The 18,471-nt window shown below is 43.4% G+C and overlaps 2 protein-coding genes across 3 annotated transcripts in view; one reads left to right on the plus strand and one right to left on the minus strand.

The window, feature by feature from the left end:
- WASF1 (WASP family member 1) overlaps positions 1 to 6,242 on the minus strand; it is a 99,805-nt gene extending 93,563 nt beyond the window's left edge. The window contains exon 1 of one of the 2 annotated variants that reach the window (XM_037393025.1): positions 5,795 to 6,242. The gene's annotated coding sequence lies outside the window, so the exon portion shown is untranslated. The remainder of the gene's footprint in view (positions 1 to 5,794) is intronic. The other variant, XM_037393024.1, reaches the window with a different exon arrangement.
- An 863-nt stretch (positions 6,243 to 7,105) lies between these two features.
- Positions 7,106 to 18,471, plus strand: part of CDC40 (cell division cycle 40) — a 41,103-nt gene continuing 29,737 nt past the window's right edge. Inside the window, exons 1-2 of the mRNA XM_037391182.1 lie at positions 7,106 to 7,337; positions 17,973 to 18,059. Coding sequence (XP_037247079.1) covers positions 7,146 to 7,337; positions 17,973 to 18,059 — 279 coding nt within the window. The 5' untranslated portion in view covers positions 7,106 to 7,145. The remainder of the gene's footprint in view (positions 7,338 to 17,972; positions 18,060 to 18,471) is intronic.

The raw sequence follows: 18,471 nt of genomic DNA on the forward strand, positions 1-18,471 counted from the left end.
CTATTTTGTAACTTCCCAATCCTCACTTATTAGATCTGTGTTACATTTCCTGGTGTAAATTATTTCAATCTTTTCAATCCCTTGAAAAACTCGGCCATATCCTTTGTATCAAACTCCACAATGCTCTGATTCATCTTTTCTGAACTGACAGTTAATAACACACTCTGAACAGCAGGTAAGAATTAAGGAATGTGTATAGAATGGTACTTCCTTTTCTGTGCTTCTTCCCCACTTCTGATTACAGCTATAAATTGGTTAATGATACCTCAGCAAACTGCAACGATGTCCAAACGTTCTTGTTATATTACTACTAATTTAAGAACTTTGACACATATAAATGGTATCTTATTTTCTGCCTCCAAAACACAGTTTTGCACAAACCAACAATCAGTTTTACCTGTCATCCTGCAGTCCTTTCACACAGCTTGCTTACACTTCTCAGGTGACCTTTCCAGTATGTCTGAATTCGATGAAACAGTTTTGAATCCTCAGCAAATACTGTTACTTTATAAATCAAATTCTACAGATTAATATAAAATATTGAACACCTCCTCATTTAAGACAAAATGTTAAGCCTCCTATAACTTAGCATTTATTACTGTTATTTCCTCTCAAGAGATTTTTGTGACCCATGAAACTATTTTACCTCTCACATCACGGCTTCTTTATTGAATAGCCTGGTGTAAGGAACCTTCCATTACACCTTTAAAAAGTATATGCAAATGAGAACTATATTAAAATTTAATCTGCTCTGCTATTACTGCAATGAAAAACCCTAGTAGATTAGTGAGGCGCAATTACCTTTGCAGAAGCAGTACTAACTATGTTAGTAATACTAGTTAGTACTACTGAGTCTAGCATCAGTCTCTGTTGTCATTGTATGCTTCTATCTACAAGCAGTTGCAACTGTAAGGGATGAGAATTACATGCACATGTTTTTTCTTTAAGAGTGCCGAACAATTTTCAGACCTGTTTCCTGCACAAATTTTGAGATCACTTGCAGTGTATTTGTTGGAAGCTCTCTTTCAGTAACTTAAAATCTACTGACCAATTTCTATCAAATTGGAATCAAGTACATTGAGGTTCTCCAAATCTGTGAAAACAAGAGCCAGATAGAGAACAGAGACTCTATTAATACTCCCAGTAAATGAATGCAGCTTACCACAGAGCAGGAAAAAAGGGAAAAAACCAGTACAAATATCTTAGCTATACAAAATGATTCAACAGAATTTAATGTCTTTTATTAGATGCCAAAAAACCCCACCTGGCTTTAGAATAGATAACCTGTTTTCTAGTAAGTTTTAAGTGTCAGACACAGCATTCATAACAACCTACTTCTGTTTGGATCCTGCTGTCAGAAGATTAAATTCATGTGTACAATCGTAACATCTAACATCACCTAACAACTAACTAACTACTAAATCCAAACTAACTAACGTAACTACTAACTAATCTAACTAATAACTACTAATAACTAACAACTAACTAATCTAACATAACAACTAACATCTAACGTAAAATCTAACATCAACAGCCAGGTATTAACTCATTTAAACTTCATTATTTCTGCTCTTCATTACCTGTTTTGTTGAAATGTAACTACCTTTGTTATTCTGTAGTTCTTTGTGTGCCAGTAATTTACTATACCAACATACTAGCATAAGTAAGCTAGCATTCAATTTAGCTTCCCACCCCTTCAAAAATACAGGCACCTACATTAACAGATAGATCTTTAGAAACGTATACGCTTTTGATTACGTTTTCTGTCCTTTAACAGATTTAAAAAAACATTTTTCAGAGAATTAAAAAATCTAAAATTAAATATATGCAAATTTCTAATTATGCTAATTAGTTTATTTTCCTGGAAGTCTGTAACTACGTTTTGCTGCCTCTCCGACAGATTCTTTGTTCAACCTGTGTCGTAAAATGCAGGTCACAGCACTGCTTAAGTACTTGAGTAGTTCTCAAAGAGGCTACACAGCTTCTGACCTCTAGGGAGGAGGTGGCTCTACAAAAAAAATATTGTTTGCAAAGTCATTTGAAATAAGTACCACAGTCTAAGTCATTCCAGTCTTATCCCATATCTTTTTTTTACTTTGAAACCATGTCTTGTAAACATGAAATATAGAGCCTGTAATCTGTGTCAGATGACCTCGAGATCTCTCCCAAAAAACTTAAGAGACTGATTCACAGATGTACTGGAACACAGAACTCCTATTGCAATCTGGCGCCTTGATTATCTTTGAGAGTCTGGGACACAGTCCAAAAAAACAAAAACTGGAAAAGAGGTATTATCACCCTTGCAGCAGTCAGAGGCTCTTAGGTGGTAGAAAAAGCAGAGCATGAGTTATAAAAGGTGCTTCACTCTCCAAGCAGTTAAATTGAGTACATTAAGATGCATCAGACACACAAGCAGAAGGTTGTAAAAAAGGCCCAATGTGATGCAGTAACAGCAACTCGATAAGACTTCTATCATGACACCTTTTCTCAGCGGCCAAAGGCACAGGAACAAAGGAAAAAAACCCTCCTTTTCTTTCAAACTCTGTATTTCCCACAGACAATAGAGCCTCGTATTTTAGTTCAACCCTCTGTCTGAGAAGTATCTGGGTGCTTTTTTTTTTTTGCCTCCAAAATGCAGACTTACAGATCTTGGTGGATGAGAAGTGAGTGTACATGCAAGTGGGTTGATAGCAGTTTAAGAGTGTTAAAAAAATATATAAATAATACATATATATATAAACAGAAGAAGCAGGATTATATGCATCATCTTCTCTGGGAAAGAAAAACCAACAGAAAACACAGGGTCTGATATAAAGAACATCCATCATGGAAAGCAACAAAAAAGAACTATGAACGAGCAAGTAAAGGGAAAAGAAAGTAGGATAAAATACATATAAGAACACGGGGGAATAGACTTCCATTACCTACTACAGGGGAAAAAAGAAAGAGTGAAAGAAAAATCGTAAAATGTTCAGGTAAAACTTAAGTATTTTACCCCAGCTTTTTAAGGAAGTTAGTCTCACGGAGGAAGTGGTGCGGGAGGAGAGGGGGGTTCCTCCGCTTTAAAACTAGATGGCTGAATCCAATCAAATCTGACAGAAGGGTAGAGGTCTCAAAGATAACCGGCAAAGAAAATGCTAAGTTCATGAAATCAAGATGCTAGCAGTGTCCTGACCAAGGGAAAGGCTGCAGTACGCATTAAGACCTTATTACACATTAGATGACCCACAAAAGGATGAGACTATAAATGTTTCAAACGGAGGGGGAAAAAAAAATCAATTAGAGCTTACAATCATCTGTGGTATTTTTTTAAAAAAAGAAGAAAAAGGGTAAGATGCCAGGCTTCTACTGCTCAAGGAACTAGCCTTTTAAAATACTTCTTCCTCTTTCACCTGGGGAAAAAAGGAAGGCATGGTAATACTTGGTATAGTATTCACCATCTGGACTAGTAACAAATGTGCCAAAAGGCCCTTTTTATATGCAAAAGTGCTGTACAAAGCAGGAAATTTTTATCTTCCTTTGGAGAAACCAAAGCAAGAGAGGTGCAGTGACTGCAAGGAAAAACAGCAGCGGAAAAGCTGGATGCAAAGGAAAGCCAAATAACCCAAATCACCTCCCACCCTGCCTGGAGAACCAGCAGCATCCAACACATAACATACTATGTTTTCTGGAACCCGATTACAACAGAACGTACTTAACAGCATACAGTAATCAATGAAAAGACTTTTTTAAAAGCTGTATCACTCTTCATTTGTTTTATACTAATCAGCTTCTTCTTCAACTCACAAATATACAGTCAATAGTCACTATGTGATATTATCTCCACATAGATGATGAGCAGCAATTCCTCAGCTTTTTCAGTAAAACCAGATTTTAGATAACCATGTATATCATCCATCTACAGATCTGAAGCATAGTCAAGTCAGTATTTCATATTCAAAAATGGCATCTGCATGCTTGCTAAAAATTAGTCCTTGCTACGATTTAAGCAAAGAGAAACTTCAGAACAGCGTTCCACTGAACGACTTCTTGTGTGCTTGCTTATATACTAGCCTGCTGGTACCAGAAAAGCAACTAACTTAAACCAGTAAGTAATTTTCATAGGATCTACAATGAAAGCATCTAGAATCCCATATGACTTAAATTTCACTGGCAATGCTTGGACACAACGTAGCTGAACATACTTAAGCAAACTACCAAAGCTTTGTCAATCAAACATTTTGGATCCAAGGATAATAAAGCAGAACCATTTCAATCATTTTCAACACAATTCTCCAGCTAAAATGTCACAGACTGGTTGCACAAATAGATCTTGAAATATTTCACTTTTCAGGAAGCGCACCTTTCAACTTCAGACAACACCCAGCATCGGCATGCCAAGAGAAAAAGGAATGCAGTCGTATGGAATCAGTTAACAATTACAGCTAATAAACAAATGGACTGCAGTGGAAGACCCACTTTAGTTATTAATAAGCAGTGATTCACATGAAGCTCATGTAGATTTCCTTACTTGCAGATGTATCATCCATACATTTAAGAGAAAGTCTAACTCATTACCATATGAACTGCTAGTTAAGGGTAGTATTTTCAGTTGTTGGAGATGCAAAAAGAAAGGTCTCAGTGTCGAAAATGTGGGACTTAGTTACCTAAGATCCTGATTCTAGCATACAAAGAAGAGGCAGGTCCTTGTTTAGTAAAACAGACCTAAACGCAGCATCTTGCTCCACACTCCGTACACCGTGCACACTTTTCTATTTACCCTTACATTTTTTCTACCATTTTTTTCAAAAAGAAGCCAAGTTACACCTTCTTAAGCTAAGGTACCCGTTTAAAACCGCGACTGCTGAGAAGGGTGGAAAAAATCAGACTCGCGCATTTAATCTGATTAAATGCCACCGTGCCACAATTAGATGTCACTGTATGTTCACTTTAATTCTGGAAGCACATGCAGCCGGGAAGGAAGTCACGGCACCGCGCTGCTCCAGGTGCCAGCCCGTGCGAGGCGCCCACCCGGCGCTGCAGCCAGCCCCGCCGCGCTCCCCTCGCCATGTATCCCGCCCCGGGGGACGGGCGCTCTGCCGCCCGGAGAAGTTGGAAGCTCCGTGCTCCTCCCGCCGCCGGCCAGCCGCGATCCCCGGCCAGCCGCGATCCCCCGCCAGCCGAACAATGGTAGCAGTGTTCCGGGGGCAGATCCGCCGCGCAGCGGATCGAATCCCCTCGCCCGCCAACGGCGAACCCGCCGCCCGTCCCCGCCTCTGCCCGCCGAGCCCCGGCCAGCCCAGCGGCGCGGCGCCGGCCGACCGGGAGGGGACAGCACCGCACCTCAGCCCGCCCGCCGCCCCCGGCCCGGCCCGCCCCGCAGCTCGCACCTGGCTGCGGCTGACGTCACCCCGCCGCCCCCCCGCCCGGGCCGCTGCCCGCTGACCCCACCTTCCCCGCCAGGCGACCCCGCCGCCCCCTCGCCGGGCACGGGCAGCGGGGCGAGCGGTCGGGGCGGCGAGGGGAGAGAGAGGAAAGCGCCGCGCTCCGGCGCCAACGCGGCCCCCTCCTGCCCCTGCCCCTGCCGGCGGGGGCGGCGGAGGGACGGGGCTCCGCTGCCGCGACGTGCTCCCCGCGCTCCCGCCGCCGCCCCCCCCCCGCCGCACGGGCGCGGACAAAGGGGAGGGGGCCGGCACCTGGCGGGGGCCGGTCCCTTTGTGGGGCGGGCGCGCCTCGCGGCGCCGGGAAGGGGAGCGGGGGCGCGGGCTCGGTCCCGCCCCCGCGGGGGCCGCGAGGAAGGGTGCGGGGCACTTACTGGCCGGCCCGGTGCCGTGCGCTGCCTCCCCTCGCCTCGCACCTTCACGCCGCTCGCCTCAGCCCCTCCCTCCGCCTTCGCCTCGCGCTGCCCCCGCAGCCGTTGGGGCGCTGGAACTTCAAACGGCGCCTGCCATTCCGCACGCGCCGCGGCCGGCCGGCGGCTCCGGGGGCGGGGGGAGGCGGCGGGGCGCGTGCGGCCCCGGCGGCGGCGCGGAGCTCCCCCGAAGGCTTCACAATAGGCACAGGACAGCGCGCGCGTGTGTGTGTGTGTGCGCGCCGGAGGCGGGGCCTCTCCCGGCGCGCCGAGGCGGGAGGGGGGGGGCGGGAGGCAGGGATGTTTACCCGGCCGTCGGCCCCGGCCCCCCCGCCCGATGCTCGGGCTGGTCCATGCGCCGCCCCCCCAACCCCGCGACGTGAGGAAGGCGAGCCCACCCCACCCCGCGGGCGGCAGGTGGTACAGTCCGGCCCGCCGGCTCCCTCTCCCAGGCACGGGCGGGGCGGGGCCCGCCGTTGTGATGCGCCCGAAGCCGGCTGCTGGCGGCCAATCAGCGGGAGGGGGCGGGGCTCCCCGCGGCACAGCCCGCCTCGGGCTGAGGCGGTGGGATCTCAGGAGTAAGCGGCGGGGGCGCAGCCGGCCCGGGCGGCAGCAGCAGCCCTGCAGCGCCGGGCGTCTAGGCTGTGTGGCGGCCCGCTCCGCTGCCGCCTCGCTGCCGAAGAGCTCGCGGAAGCCCTTTGTGTGCGGGAGGACGCGGGCGCCCACGAGCTGTCGCGCCCACCCGCTGTTGAACGTTTTCCCCCGCCGTCACGCGAGGCGCAGGCGGGCGTGGGACGAAACCCCAAGCGCCCGTGACAGGCCGTAAGGGAGGGGGCGCGGCGCCCAGCGCGGACGAGCGCTCGGGTTCGTGCCCCTGTCATCGGCCGGGGCGTGTTCCTCGGGAACGGGCAGCGGGAAGCTCCCTTCGCATTCGTCTCCCCGGCAAGAGTGGTGCCATGGAACTCCTCCGCCTAGGCGGCAGGACGACAGAGTCCGCGCCATGGCAACCGTGCCGCCGGACCGTCACCCCTTCGGCAGAGCCCGCTGGGCCTGGGCCGCGTTGCATGCTGGAGCCTGTAGTTCTGCCTGGGAGTCCTGAAAGGTTAAGCACCAACAACAGCAAAGGGAGATAACCCACTCCCTCAGACACCCGTATATCCCATATAAGTCGATAACTTATCCTTTAGAGCGTATTTTCGTTTTAATGAGCTACCTTTTAAGGTACAGCCCCACCCGCTCGTTCTGCGGGGGAAGGGACACGGCGAACTCCGCGGAACTGCCAGGACCTGCTCGTCCCGCCATCCCTTGCGCCAAGATGTCGGCGGCTATCGCCGCGCTCGCCTCCTATGGCGGCTCCGACTCGGAGCCTGACTCGGAGCCCGAGTCCGAGGGCGGCTCCCAGCGCGCCGCTGTGCTCGCCAGCCGCGACGCCGTGCTGCACCTCCGGGCGCCGCCCGCTGCCCCCCCGGCCCTGGCTGTCGACGCGGCCCCGGAAGTAGCTGTGAAGGTAGGTGTTCCTCCGCCCCCGAGGGACCGGGGCCCGCCGTGTCCGCCTGCTGCTGTAGCCGCACTCTCGGCCTCTGGCGTTGGAGACAGCCTTAGGCTGCCCCGGCCCGGGGAAGCGGGGTGCAAGCGAGCGGGTGTGGGGCCGGCGGGGGGACCGTTGCCGCCGCCTGGCCTGGCCTTGCCCCGCGGTGTTTGGGACGGAGCTGGGGAGGGCGGGCGTGTGTCGGGACCTCGGCCGGTGGATCCCGCTGTGGCGATTAAGCTTATCTCCATCTCAAACCCGTCCCTTGCTTGGAGTTATTTAGATGCTCTTGTCTTCTGTTCCCCCGAGTTTTACATGTTTTTTTATGTGGTTTGCCCGAGTGATGGGGTGAAATCGATACTTGATAGGCTGAATGCAGCTGAATGCTGTTCTAAAGAGCTGCCTGAAAGCTGCTCAGTGTTTCTGTTGGTGCCCTGGTTTCAGCAGGGATAGAGTTAATTTTCTTCTTAGTAGCAGGTGCAGTGCTGTGGTTTGGATTTGGTGCAAAAATAATGTTGATAACTCTGATGTTTTCTGTTGTGGCTGGGAAACTGAGTCTTCAGTTTCTCGGGCCCTGCCAGCAAGAGGGCTGGAGGGGCACAAGAAATTGGGAGGGGACACAGCCAGGACAGCTGCCTCAAACTAGCCAAAGGGATATTCCATACCACAGAAGGTCATGCTCAGTGTACCAACTGGGAGGAGTTGGCTGGGGCCTGCCAGTCAATGCTTGGGAACTCAGCAGGTGGTAAACAATTGTATTGTACACTTGCTTGAGGGGTTTTACCCCCTTCCCTTTGGATTTTATTCCTGTCCCCATCTCCCTTCTTTTCATTATAATTGTTGTTGTTATTATATTTTTATTTTACTTCAGTTATTAAATTGTTCTTATCTCAACTGTCAAATTTTACTTTTTTTCCTGATTCCACTCCCCGTCCATCTGGGGAGGTGGGGAGTGAGCAAGTGGCTGTGTGGTGCTTAGTCAACAGCTCGAGTTAAACTGTGACACCTGGGGAAACCTTAATTTTCCAAGTTCAGTATCATATTGGTTCACTTTTGTGATTCCAGAAAAAGGAAGAGGGAAGAGTTTTGGAACTTTGGTATAGGCAACTGATTTCTAATAAAAACCAAGTGTCTCATCATGATGACTGTCACTGTAGTAGTGTATTGCTTCCAGTTCTGAAAAGTTTCCTACTTTGTCACAAAGAGGTGGATAGAATCTCTTAATTTGTCATTAGTTAATTCATATGCTATCACAACTGATCATATTTGCATATGTATGTTATATCATATGTACTGACTAGATGTGCATTTTCTTATCCCTTGGTCTTAGAAATACTTATTAAATTGCAGCTTCCAGCAGACTGTCTTGTACAGGCTTTGAAAGGAAAGCTAATTAACATATGTAATATCTCTTGATTGTCATGGCAAGTGGCAAGTAGCATTCGTTGGCTGTGCTCTTTACCACTCTTAAGGCTGTAGCAGTAGTTGCCATGCCAGCACAAAGGTTTATGCAGTTGCTTGGTGGCTGACATCAGGGAACCAACCTGAATTTTTTAAAAAAATAAATAACTATATTGGAGTTGTTTGACCTTGGATCCATTCCTCCATCCAGTTTGCAGTGCAGCTGCACAAATGCTGTGCCAGCACAAATGCTGTGCCAGCACAATTAAATCAGTTAAAAGCCCAGTGCCAGAGTAGGAACAAGCACTGGAGGAAAGGGTTAGGTGTCAGTCGCACATTCAGTTCAATTCAAAACTGTTCATCAGGCTCTGTCGTGAAAGGGGTAGCCACCAGTACAACTAGGACCGTCTCTGCCGCAGGTGTTCTGCTAACCAAGATAAAAAGGAAGTGAGGTTTCTGAGTATCAAGATGTTCAATTAAAATGTTGTCTATCATTTTTATTTGAGATCATAGATGAGATGCATATAAATGAAAGAATCAATGCCTTCAAGCTGAGGCTTTCTGAATACACAGCATAATGGAGGTTCTTTTAGCACCATAACTTTCTTTGAGGAGTAATAGATCATTTCCTTGTAGAGTGATGTCAGGCTTTCTTTCCAGACTTTCACGGTTCAAGAAAGAAGTGCTGGTCTCATAGACAACATGCTCTCAACACCTTCCATGTCTAAAAATGATAGCATCCCACCAATCAGGAGTGAAAGCTTGCCAGTCACCCCCTCAGGAATTCACCTGGATTCTTTAGGATTGGAAAGTACTTGCTGAACAAATGTGAAAGACATGAAGTTTGAGTGTAGGTCACAAGAATTCTTTTAAGTATGGAGCTGGAAAAACAGCCAGTTGACTGAGGAGGAAAGCAGAGTTACAGTTCATTAGTATCACTTCACTTGTGCAAATGTTGTTTTGACATGAATAATGATCAAGTATTCTTAAGTGCATGGATATGTATTACACAAGGGACCAGGAATGGGTAAGAAAAGATGGTGCTAAGAAGGAAGGCTAGAAGGGTTAGTCATACAATAAATATAAATGACAGCTGTACACAAGTGCATTTTTGGCCGTTGAGAATGTAAATCTTAACGGGTTGGTGTTCTGCATCCTAGTTCTAATCACTGTACCCATTTTGATTCAGAATTTTGCCCTCTTAACTTGCACAGACATTAGACTTGTGTGTACTTTAAAGAGGAGTATGTTCCTCTCTCTTTATTAATAAGGCATAATTGTTAGCACACTCAGCTACAGCATTTGGTTTTCCTGTTGTTACTTAAATTAGCATATAAACTGTAGCCCTAAGATGTTACTCCAAGATGTATTTCTTTATTCTACAGAAATCTGCAGAGTCCTTGCCTCAAAGTACATCATAGATATATAAAAATGTAGTTCAGTGAAAATATTTTTTTCTGTTACTGGAAACAGTATTAATGATTTATAACTGTGTTTTAAAAGTTTGAGGGGATGGCTTTTGTTACAGTCTGCTTGTTAAAATAAGGCCTCGTGCTGATCTTCATGTTAAACTACTCATAATAAATAACATTGAGTTATAATTATTGGTTACTTTAATCCAGTAATACTTCTACTTTAATTTTAAATTGGAAAGCCAATTAGATGAAAGTGCGTGTTTCTACTGATTTTAGCAACAGAGGAAGAAGGTATGCACTTCCAGTCCCTTCATCCAGAAAAGGATACATTATAGCTGCAAAAAGCAAGGCAGAAGGGCTGAAGAAGGGTTCTGCTTCAGTTGAAGGATTATTGAGAAGGCTAAAACTGAAAAAGAGATGGCTGAGGTGAAGAGTAATGACAGAGACCTACAAAAATCGTTAAATGGCATGGAGAGGGGGTTGAATACTTACTGCTTCTTCCAGTACAGCAACTATAAGCTAACTAGTAGGAGTTGGGTTGAAAACAAACAGAAGGATATAGTTCTTCACACAACATGTATTAGGGCTGTTCCCATGCCAATAAGTATTGTGTATGCAAGAGGTTTACACTGTTACAAGGAGAGTCTGGACAAGTACTTGGAAGAGATCCATTGAAAGAAGAGGTGTCAGAAAATACACAGATTGCTTCAAGCTCAACAAGTTTTCTGACCTGAAAATATTTAGCTGTTGGGAGAGTGCAGAAGTAGTATCATGTACACTTGCCCTGCTCTTAGTCTCCCCTAGGTATCAAGTTATTGTAAGGCCGATGTTTTCTTTTGTGGAGAGAGTTAATAAAGGTATTTTCTTACTCCAAATACATCATCAGTTAGCAAGTAAACAGGACAGTGTTGTTGATAGAGGCTGTTCTGCAAAGAGAAGGGAGCCTGCTTGCCAACAGAGAAAATGTCTTCTCTCCAGCAGTGGTCATTGTGAGGGGCAGGACATATGGAATAGTTTTGTGGTGTCCTCAATGCTTGCACCATGAGAGTGGAGGTTCAGTACTTGTTTATCCCATCGTGAGCGGACTTTCATTCAGAGAAAAGTCAGGTCCTGTGACTTCTGCAAGAATTTGTCAATTCATTGACTTGTTGAGGTAGATGTGAGTAGTCTCAGCTTCCTGCTGGTAGTTGTGTTTTCTGTATGAAAAAATAAAGTCCTGTTCTCTTTTTTATCTTTAAGATACAGTAGGTTCATCTACTCATGGCAGAAGCAGATCTTTGTGAAGCATAACTTGCCCATCCCAGCTGACTCTGGTAACTGCACTGGCTAAGCCCACACCATCCTGGTGCTTTGATACTGGTTTTCTATGGATGTTTTTGCCTTAATCAGCTTCATGGTGAGATTTAAGGTAGTTAAAATCAATAGTAGTTACAACCCTTTTGCCTCTATAATGTTTCCTATGAGCTATACATGTGGCTTCCAGAGAAAGGGAGGGTTATCTCCCTTCTTCCCTCCCATACAGGAACACCAGTGCTTTTTGCTCCTAGTCAGGCCTCGTGCAGGGAGGGGCTCTTATCTGTTGCTCCAGCCTGCTTTAAGAAGAAATAGAGCCCACCTGGAGTAAGCCTTAGGCCTTTCTGCTCTGTAAGAGCATCTTGCTGCAGGATGTGTAGCTCCAGGACAGTTGTTGACTGTGGTTATTGTGGGGTGTGAATCTATGGAGAACCTGAGGCACTAGGTATGGATTGGCCATAGAGATCTCCTCCCCAGCATGGCAGTGCCTGTGGTACTGGGCTAGGCAGTCTCTTCCATCTCTTACACTCTTAAACAAGTCTGTTTTGTGAACTGATTAACTGTGGCTAATGCAGTGAGAAGAAACCCAGAATATATTTAATAATGGAAGTCTGATGATCTAGAGCTCCTTTGTAATTAGCTATTCAGAAACTGTCTAAGTAAGGTGTGTTTGTTAGCGGTGGCTTTTATGTGTGGAGTGAACTAGGCTACTTAAGAACATAAACTGAAAAAGTCAAATACAGACACTCAGTTTACTTGGTCCTTAACACCAGTGCATTATGAATGTTTGTTCAGTGTTTTAGTAATGCTGGCTTTACTTTGAAAGTAGAGGCCAGCATGTGTTTGAAGTCCTCTAACAATAGTGGTTTCACTCTAAGCCTCTTAGTTTAGAATTCTTTCTAAGTTATATTCTGCTAGACGTTGCCAAAATCAATTGCAATTAATTTTCCTATGGCTTCTATTGATATGAAAAGAAATCACTCTTAGGATTGCTCACAAAGTATTTGCCTTCACTATTGAATTAAAAATGCTGAAGGAAATTCAGGAAATTGCACATTCTGAAGAAATCACTTTCACAGGAAATGTTGCATCTTTGCTTTTGGAGAGAACATTTACTGTTTGATCTCCGTCAGTTCAGGGTGAGACTTGGATGGGAGCAGATTTTACAGTATTTGTCTACAATGTCTAGTTCAGTGGTTTTGAGGAGAGGATACTCAACTATTGGATTGAAATCAACTAGGCTGGCCTGGCCCAGTGCAGGGAGCTGGATGGTTTGTGTTGCTTTTAATGTGGGAAGGGGTTGGAAGTCTTGGGTCTGCTATGTTGAATCTAGTTTACCTTTGGCACTATGCAGGTATCCAGAAAAATACTACTTCAGGGGAAGAAATAGACCTCAGTCGTATTTCTTAATGTTCTTGAAAACCTAATGCCTGCCCAGCTATGGAGAGAGGAAAGATAGAAAGTCAGTGTGTGACCCTTCTGTAGCGGTGATGTGAGTGGGGATTAGTGACTCAGGAGGTCTCATTTATTAGGAATGTTTTGGCTTATTTTAATATGGTGGGGGTTCCTGCTTTCTTTGGCACAAAATATCTTATATAGATGTTTAGAAGTTGTCATCCTACAAGATGCTGGGAATCTAGCCTGGTTACACAAAAAGCATTTAACAGATGCTTTTCTTGGTAGTTTATTTTTATTTTATTAAAGTTAGTGGGATGGACATTTACTTTTACAAGTGTATAAATGGGTAGAATGACTAAAAGCTGATAACAACCAAATCTTAATGTTGTGACTTCATTGTAAATGCCATTTAACTCATGGTAATAAATCTGAAAATCTTTAGAATGAGACAATACTCTGTATTTGACAGCCCAAGTGCTTTATGCAAGAATTGGTAACTGACAAATTGCTTAAGCCTCTGTGACTCACGGGATGGGGTCTTAATTTACCACATTTTAATTTAATGGATAATTAAAACTAATTAAATCTTATGCAAAGCAGCCTGCCCTTTTTAGCTGTTTGGCTAATCAGTAATTAATTTACCTGGGGAGAAGGGAACATTGTAGGCTTATTATCTAAATGTCCAGAAAAAAACCACCACATAGACACCACGACTCTTTACTTGCATGATATGATAATGGAAAATGCTGACCTTTGGTTTGTTCTAACAAACTTCATGTTTAGACAAACACATGAGATTTAACTGTCAGATTCTGCTTCTAAATGCATAAATGGCTCTCATTAAACCTACAGGTAGCCACATATTAGCACAGTGGGGTTTACAGAATTTGGCTGAAATTTTAAGATATTGTGGATGAAAAGGATTGTGAGTTGCCTTAACATAAGCAATGTTGTATTCTTTTCAAGGAACAGAATTAGCATCCAGTGTTGCAGTCCATACTGCAGCTAGTTTCTTTTATTTAAGGCTTTGCTTTGATGCCTATGACAGGGATTTGGCCTGTGCTTTATTTAAAAATGGTTTTGTCTTGCATATATATATAAAAAAACTTCTAGCAAGCTTTTTTTCAGATTTTAATTTACTGAATTATTTTACATTTATAAATCAAGTACTTTTCATTAATAACAGTTTTGGTTTGTGGCGTTCGGGTAGGGTTTTTCCAAAGAAAACCAGGACTGGTTCATATTTAAGGAATCAGAAGAAGGAAAGCTAATCTGACTTACTGTATTTATAGTCTGAAATCCCTTCTATTTCCTGTGCTCTTTCCTGTGCTGACTTTTAACTGGCTGAAGGGCCTTTATGGTAGGGCTAAAGGAGCACACCCTGGTAGGAGCTAGATATTCTGTGATCTCTGGGGAGTTATAGTGAAGCACCTGCTTGTCTACACTTAGCTTGAAAAGCTTCTTTCTGTCTCAAGGTAGATTACTTAGGAAATGCTAATATTCCAGAGTACAACCCTGAGTGCCACTTCCCTGTGATAATGTGATACTGTCTTGTAGGATGAGAGGGGCAAAAGGAGAGCATTTAAGTGTCAAAGAACTTTTTTACCTAATCAAATCATATCTAAACTGTAAATCAATCTGATGCTGCAAGTAAGTAGATATCACATCTATTTAAAAAACAAGCAAAAAACCCCAACCAACTCACCAAGTGTTTTGGTGCTAAGATATCATCTGCTTCTCTTTTGCCTTGCATCAAGAGTGGTACCTGCTTCTGTCCGGACCAATCTACTTCAGTGGATCTGTGAACTGAGCAATTTCAGTGTTTGGCTGTCCTTATTTCTACTGCGTTGTATAATCTCAGCCTTTTTTTTAGGCTGAATTAGATGGTTCCATTTTTCTATACAGAGCATATTATATTAGCTCTCTGATCGTTCTTGATTTTCTCTTTTGGACCTTTTTCAGCAGCATGTATCTTACCTGATATGTGATGCCCAGTGTGGCCACTGTATTTCAGTTGGGTGCTTGTTACCAGGGCTGAGAAAAGCAGAGATGACATGTAGAGCTGAAGTTTGCAATTCCGTGGTATTATGTCTTCCAAGAAAACCATATTCAGTAAAACATAACTTCCTAAAACCTTAATCCTTTTTTCCAAGTTATATAGGGTGTATGACCTTTAATGATACTACAGCATGCCGTAAAGCCCATATTTATCGTTTCCAAGTTGCAGCAAACACAAGCTGCTTCTCTATCAGTCCTACAGCTGAAATTTTAGCTTTCTCCAGAAGAACACTGTATCGTTTTTAAATTGACAGCTTCTTGACCCCCCTTTTTATGATTCCTGTGCCTTTGTGAATGGGAAGTGACCTAGGGTAATGCTTAGCCCATCATTCAATTCACAGATGCCCTTCTCTTTCAGAGTGGCTACTGATAGTCTTCCATCCCGCAGTGCTGCTTGTGTCACGCTTGGGACATAAGCTACATGATGAATGCTCACCTTGGGCTTTTAGATAAATCAAGACATGTCATGTGTGATCAAAGGAAAAACTACAGCACAGCAGAGGGACGTGATCCCTTAGATTACCTTATCTCAGTCACAGCTCTGCCAGACTGCTGCTCCTGTGATCCCTTCTCTGTTCACTGTAGGTATAGCAAATGCATCTAAAATGCATGCAGGTAAGTTCTATTGGCTGGCTGTTGCCAACATAAGGGGACAGAGTCATACAATCTGTACATTTACTTTTTTTGCTTTTTTGGTCTTAGATGAGTTCTGCTGAAACGGTCTTCTGGTGATGCATGCAGTTGTACCCAGTGATCTTCAGCATATTGCAGAGGTTGCTGTTGAGTTCTTTCCTCTCATAAAAAAAACTCAACAAAACAAACCCAAAAAACAACCAGTATGCCCCAATGCAGATAGCTTGCCAATTTGTGATATGATTGATGGACTGGGTAAAAATAGGTAAAAGCATACTTTTAGTGTTTCTGCTACCTACCAGAGTCTCATACTGCTGTACAAAATGGCATTTATCAGATGTTGACCAAAGGATAATTTGTCTGCTGCAATTTGGACTCTTGACATAGGCTAACGTTTCAGAATATGTTGTGTCAATATGTCAAGATTTTGATTCTTTAAAATACTGAGGAAGTAAGCTGGGGAGTTGGGACATGTTCGAAGTATTGTATAGTTTATAATGAAATGGCATAGTGAAAAGACAATAATTATCTTCTTCAGCAGCATATTAACAGATCATAATTTGATACCCAAATATATGAAATCATGAATAAGGCTGAAGGTCTTCAGGAGTGTAGCTCTGATGAATGTAACACGTGCTTCAATTTCAAGGCTCGGTGGTTTTCACACAGAAAGATTTTGCCTGTGGTGGTCGAGGAGTGAACATATTGTGTGGCTTCCAAGTGACTCAGCACTGTTCCACCAGCAGCAAAGTAGAACCAGAATTGCTATAATTGTCCAGCAGAGGATCAGCTTTTGTGGCACAATCTGTTTCTTTTCTCAATTACCAAGCAGCATATAATAGGACTTAACAGGGAGAAAAAAATAGCAGAACTGAAAAATTCTTGGAATTTTTTCAAAACTGGGTTTTTCTCACTTTTGCAGTTTAAAGAGCAGGAGAAATACCTGTGTCTTAATTTCAAGCAAGCTGATAACTGTTTAAATGTCACTGATAGTCAGATGAATTTTGCCATATTATCAATTATACTAATTTCTATTTCCTCAAATTATAAGGTTGGTGGATAAGATATGAAGTCTAGTGGCAGAGCAAGCTATATGATTTGACTTGAAACAGTTGTCTATGGAAAATGTCCTCAGATCAGGGAGCTGTGAAAGGAAATGTAAATGTGTAGATAATACGGGTTAATGCCTCTATTCTAGCTGGGGATGGGGGAGTCTTGTTTTTGTTGCGGAGTGACTGGATTAGGCCTGCTGTGCTGTTTCTAAGCAAGTTCATAGTGTATGAAAGTCAGGGCTGTGACTGTACCAGTAGCCACTGTCATCCAAGCCCAGTGAATTGAAAAGGTCGTGTGATGAGAGAAATGAGGTCAGTCCAAGAATTGGCAGTGCTAGGGGCTCAAGCAAGACCAGTGCAGTAGCTGGACCTGCCTGTTAAAATAATTGATACACAGTGGAAGTAAAGCCTTCTATCTGGACTTAACAATTCTACTAAGACAGTGGTCTTAGAAAAACAGCTGATGGGGTTGCTGATATTGTTTTTGAAAAAACAAACAAACAACGCTTTTTTTAATTTTTTTTTAACAGTTTTACCCAAATATAATCAGGTAACAAGCCAAAGATCTTTAGGTACTGTTTTTCTTTTCTGTGTTCTAGAAAACCAGGTTTTAAAACTTTTTAAGTTGCATGCCTAGGCAATTTTTTTTTTTTTGTAATTGACCTGCTGTTGAAATGGGGAGGAAAAAAGCTCCTGGGCATGGTATGTCAGAGAATAGCTAACAATATTACATAAATAAAGTACATGCCATTTTGCTCTTTCAAGACACTATAATGCAAAGCAAGATTGAGTGAGTTTGAGATGCTAAAGCTGAATTACACTTTTTGGTAAAAACTTGGACATAAGGGATCATTAGATTCTCTGAAACTCATTGTTATGTGTATGTTTGCACTGATGTGTAATATTTCTCCCCTAACTATATTACGAAACAGTTACTTGTGAGTTCTGCCTTCTACCTTTTGTAGAACTCTAGTTTTCACACGTTTTGTATTAAACTGGTGACCATTGTAGTTGGCGCTTCGTGACAAGGTTTAGTTTTCAAACATCCTCAGAAAAAAAGCTTGCCTCCAATCTTGCTGCTTTTTTAAAATGTGCGCATAAAGTCTTTTAAAAAAGTAAATCAAAAAACCCAAATAAAACAGGCAAAATTCTGTACGTATATTAGATGAATGTTTTAGTGAGGCCGTGACATTGGTTTTGTATTTTTTAAAATAGAAACTTTGGCCAAGCTACTTTTCTCCATTCATAGTGCTGAAAGTGTCAACTTGAGCTACAGCTGTAATTTGGTCTGAAATGGGATAATGTCATATTTTTAGAAGCCTGTATATGAAAATTTGTTTATCAATATGTCTGTTTTATTTCAGGAAGATGTGGAAACAGGAGTCCATCTTGATCCTGCTATCAAGGAAGTTCAATATAATCCCACTTATGAAACCATGTTTGCACCTGAGGTAAGAAACAAATCTCATCTTTAAAGCAGGAATGCCTTTGGCTTAAAGGGCAGAGGTTCTGTAAATCTCATATGAAATTCATATAAGGCATATCTTCTTTGGATGCTTGCTGTATTTTGGAATCTAGGTTGGCCAAATTGAAAAAAGATTCCACACAGGTGTGTTGGTATTTTTAATGCTTGAATTTTAACGTTCTGCATAAAGTTACTCTAAGAAGAATCTTAAAGCGTTTATCAGAATTATAGCTACGGAAATTAAAAATCAACCTAGGAAAATAGCATTATAAAGATGTTGAGTAAAACATGAACTGAATTAAAGTAGTCTCTTACCATTTTCACGTTTTTGCTATTTACTCATTGTGCTACTTTAGACCAAAATGAACAGTTACAAGTCTTCCAGAGATATGACTTTT

Source organism: Falco rusticolus, chromosome 6 (genome assembly GCF_015220075.1).
Source record: "Falco rusticolus isolate bFalRus1 chromosome 6, bFalRus1.pri, whole genome shotgun sequence".
NCBI classification, from domain to species: Eukaryota; Metazoa; Chordata; class Aves; order Falconiformes; family Falconidae; genus Falco; species Falco rusticolus.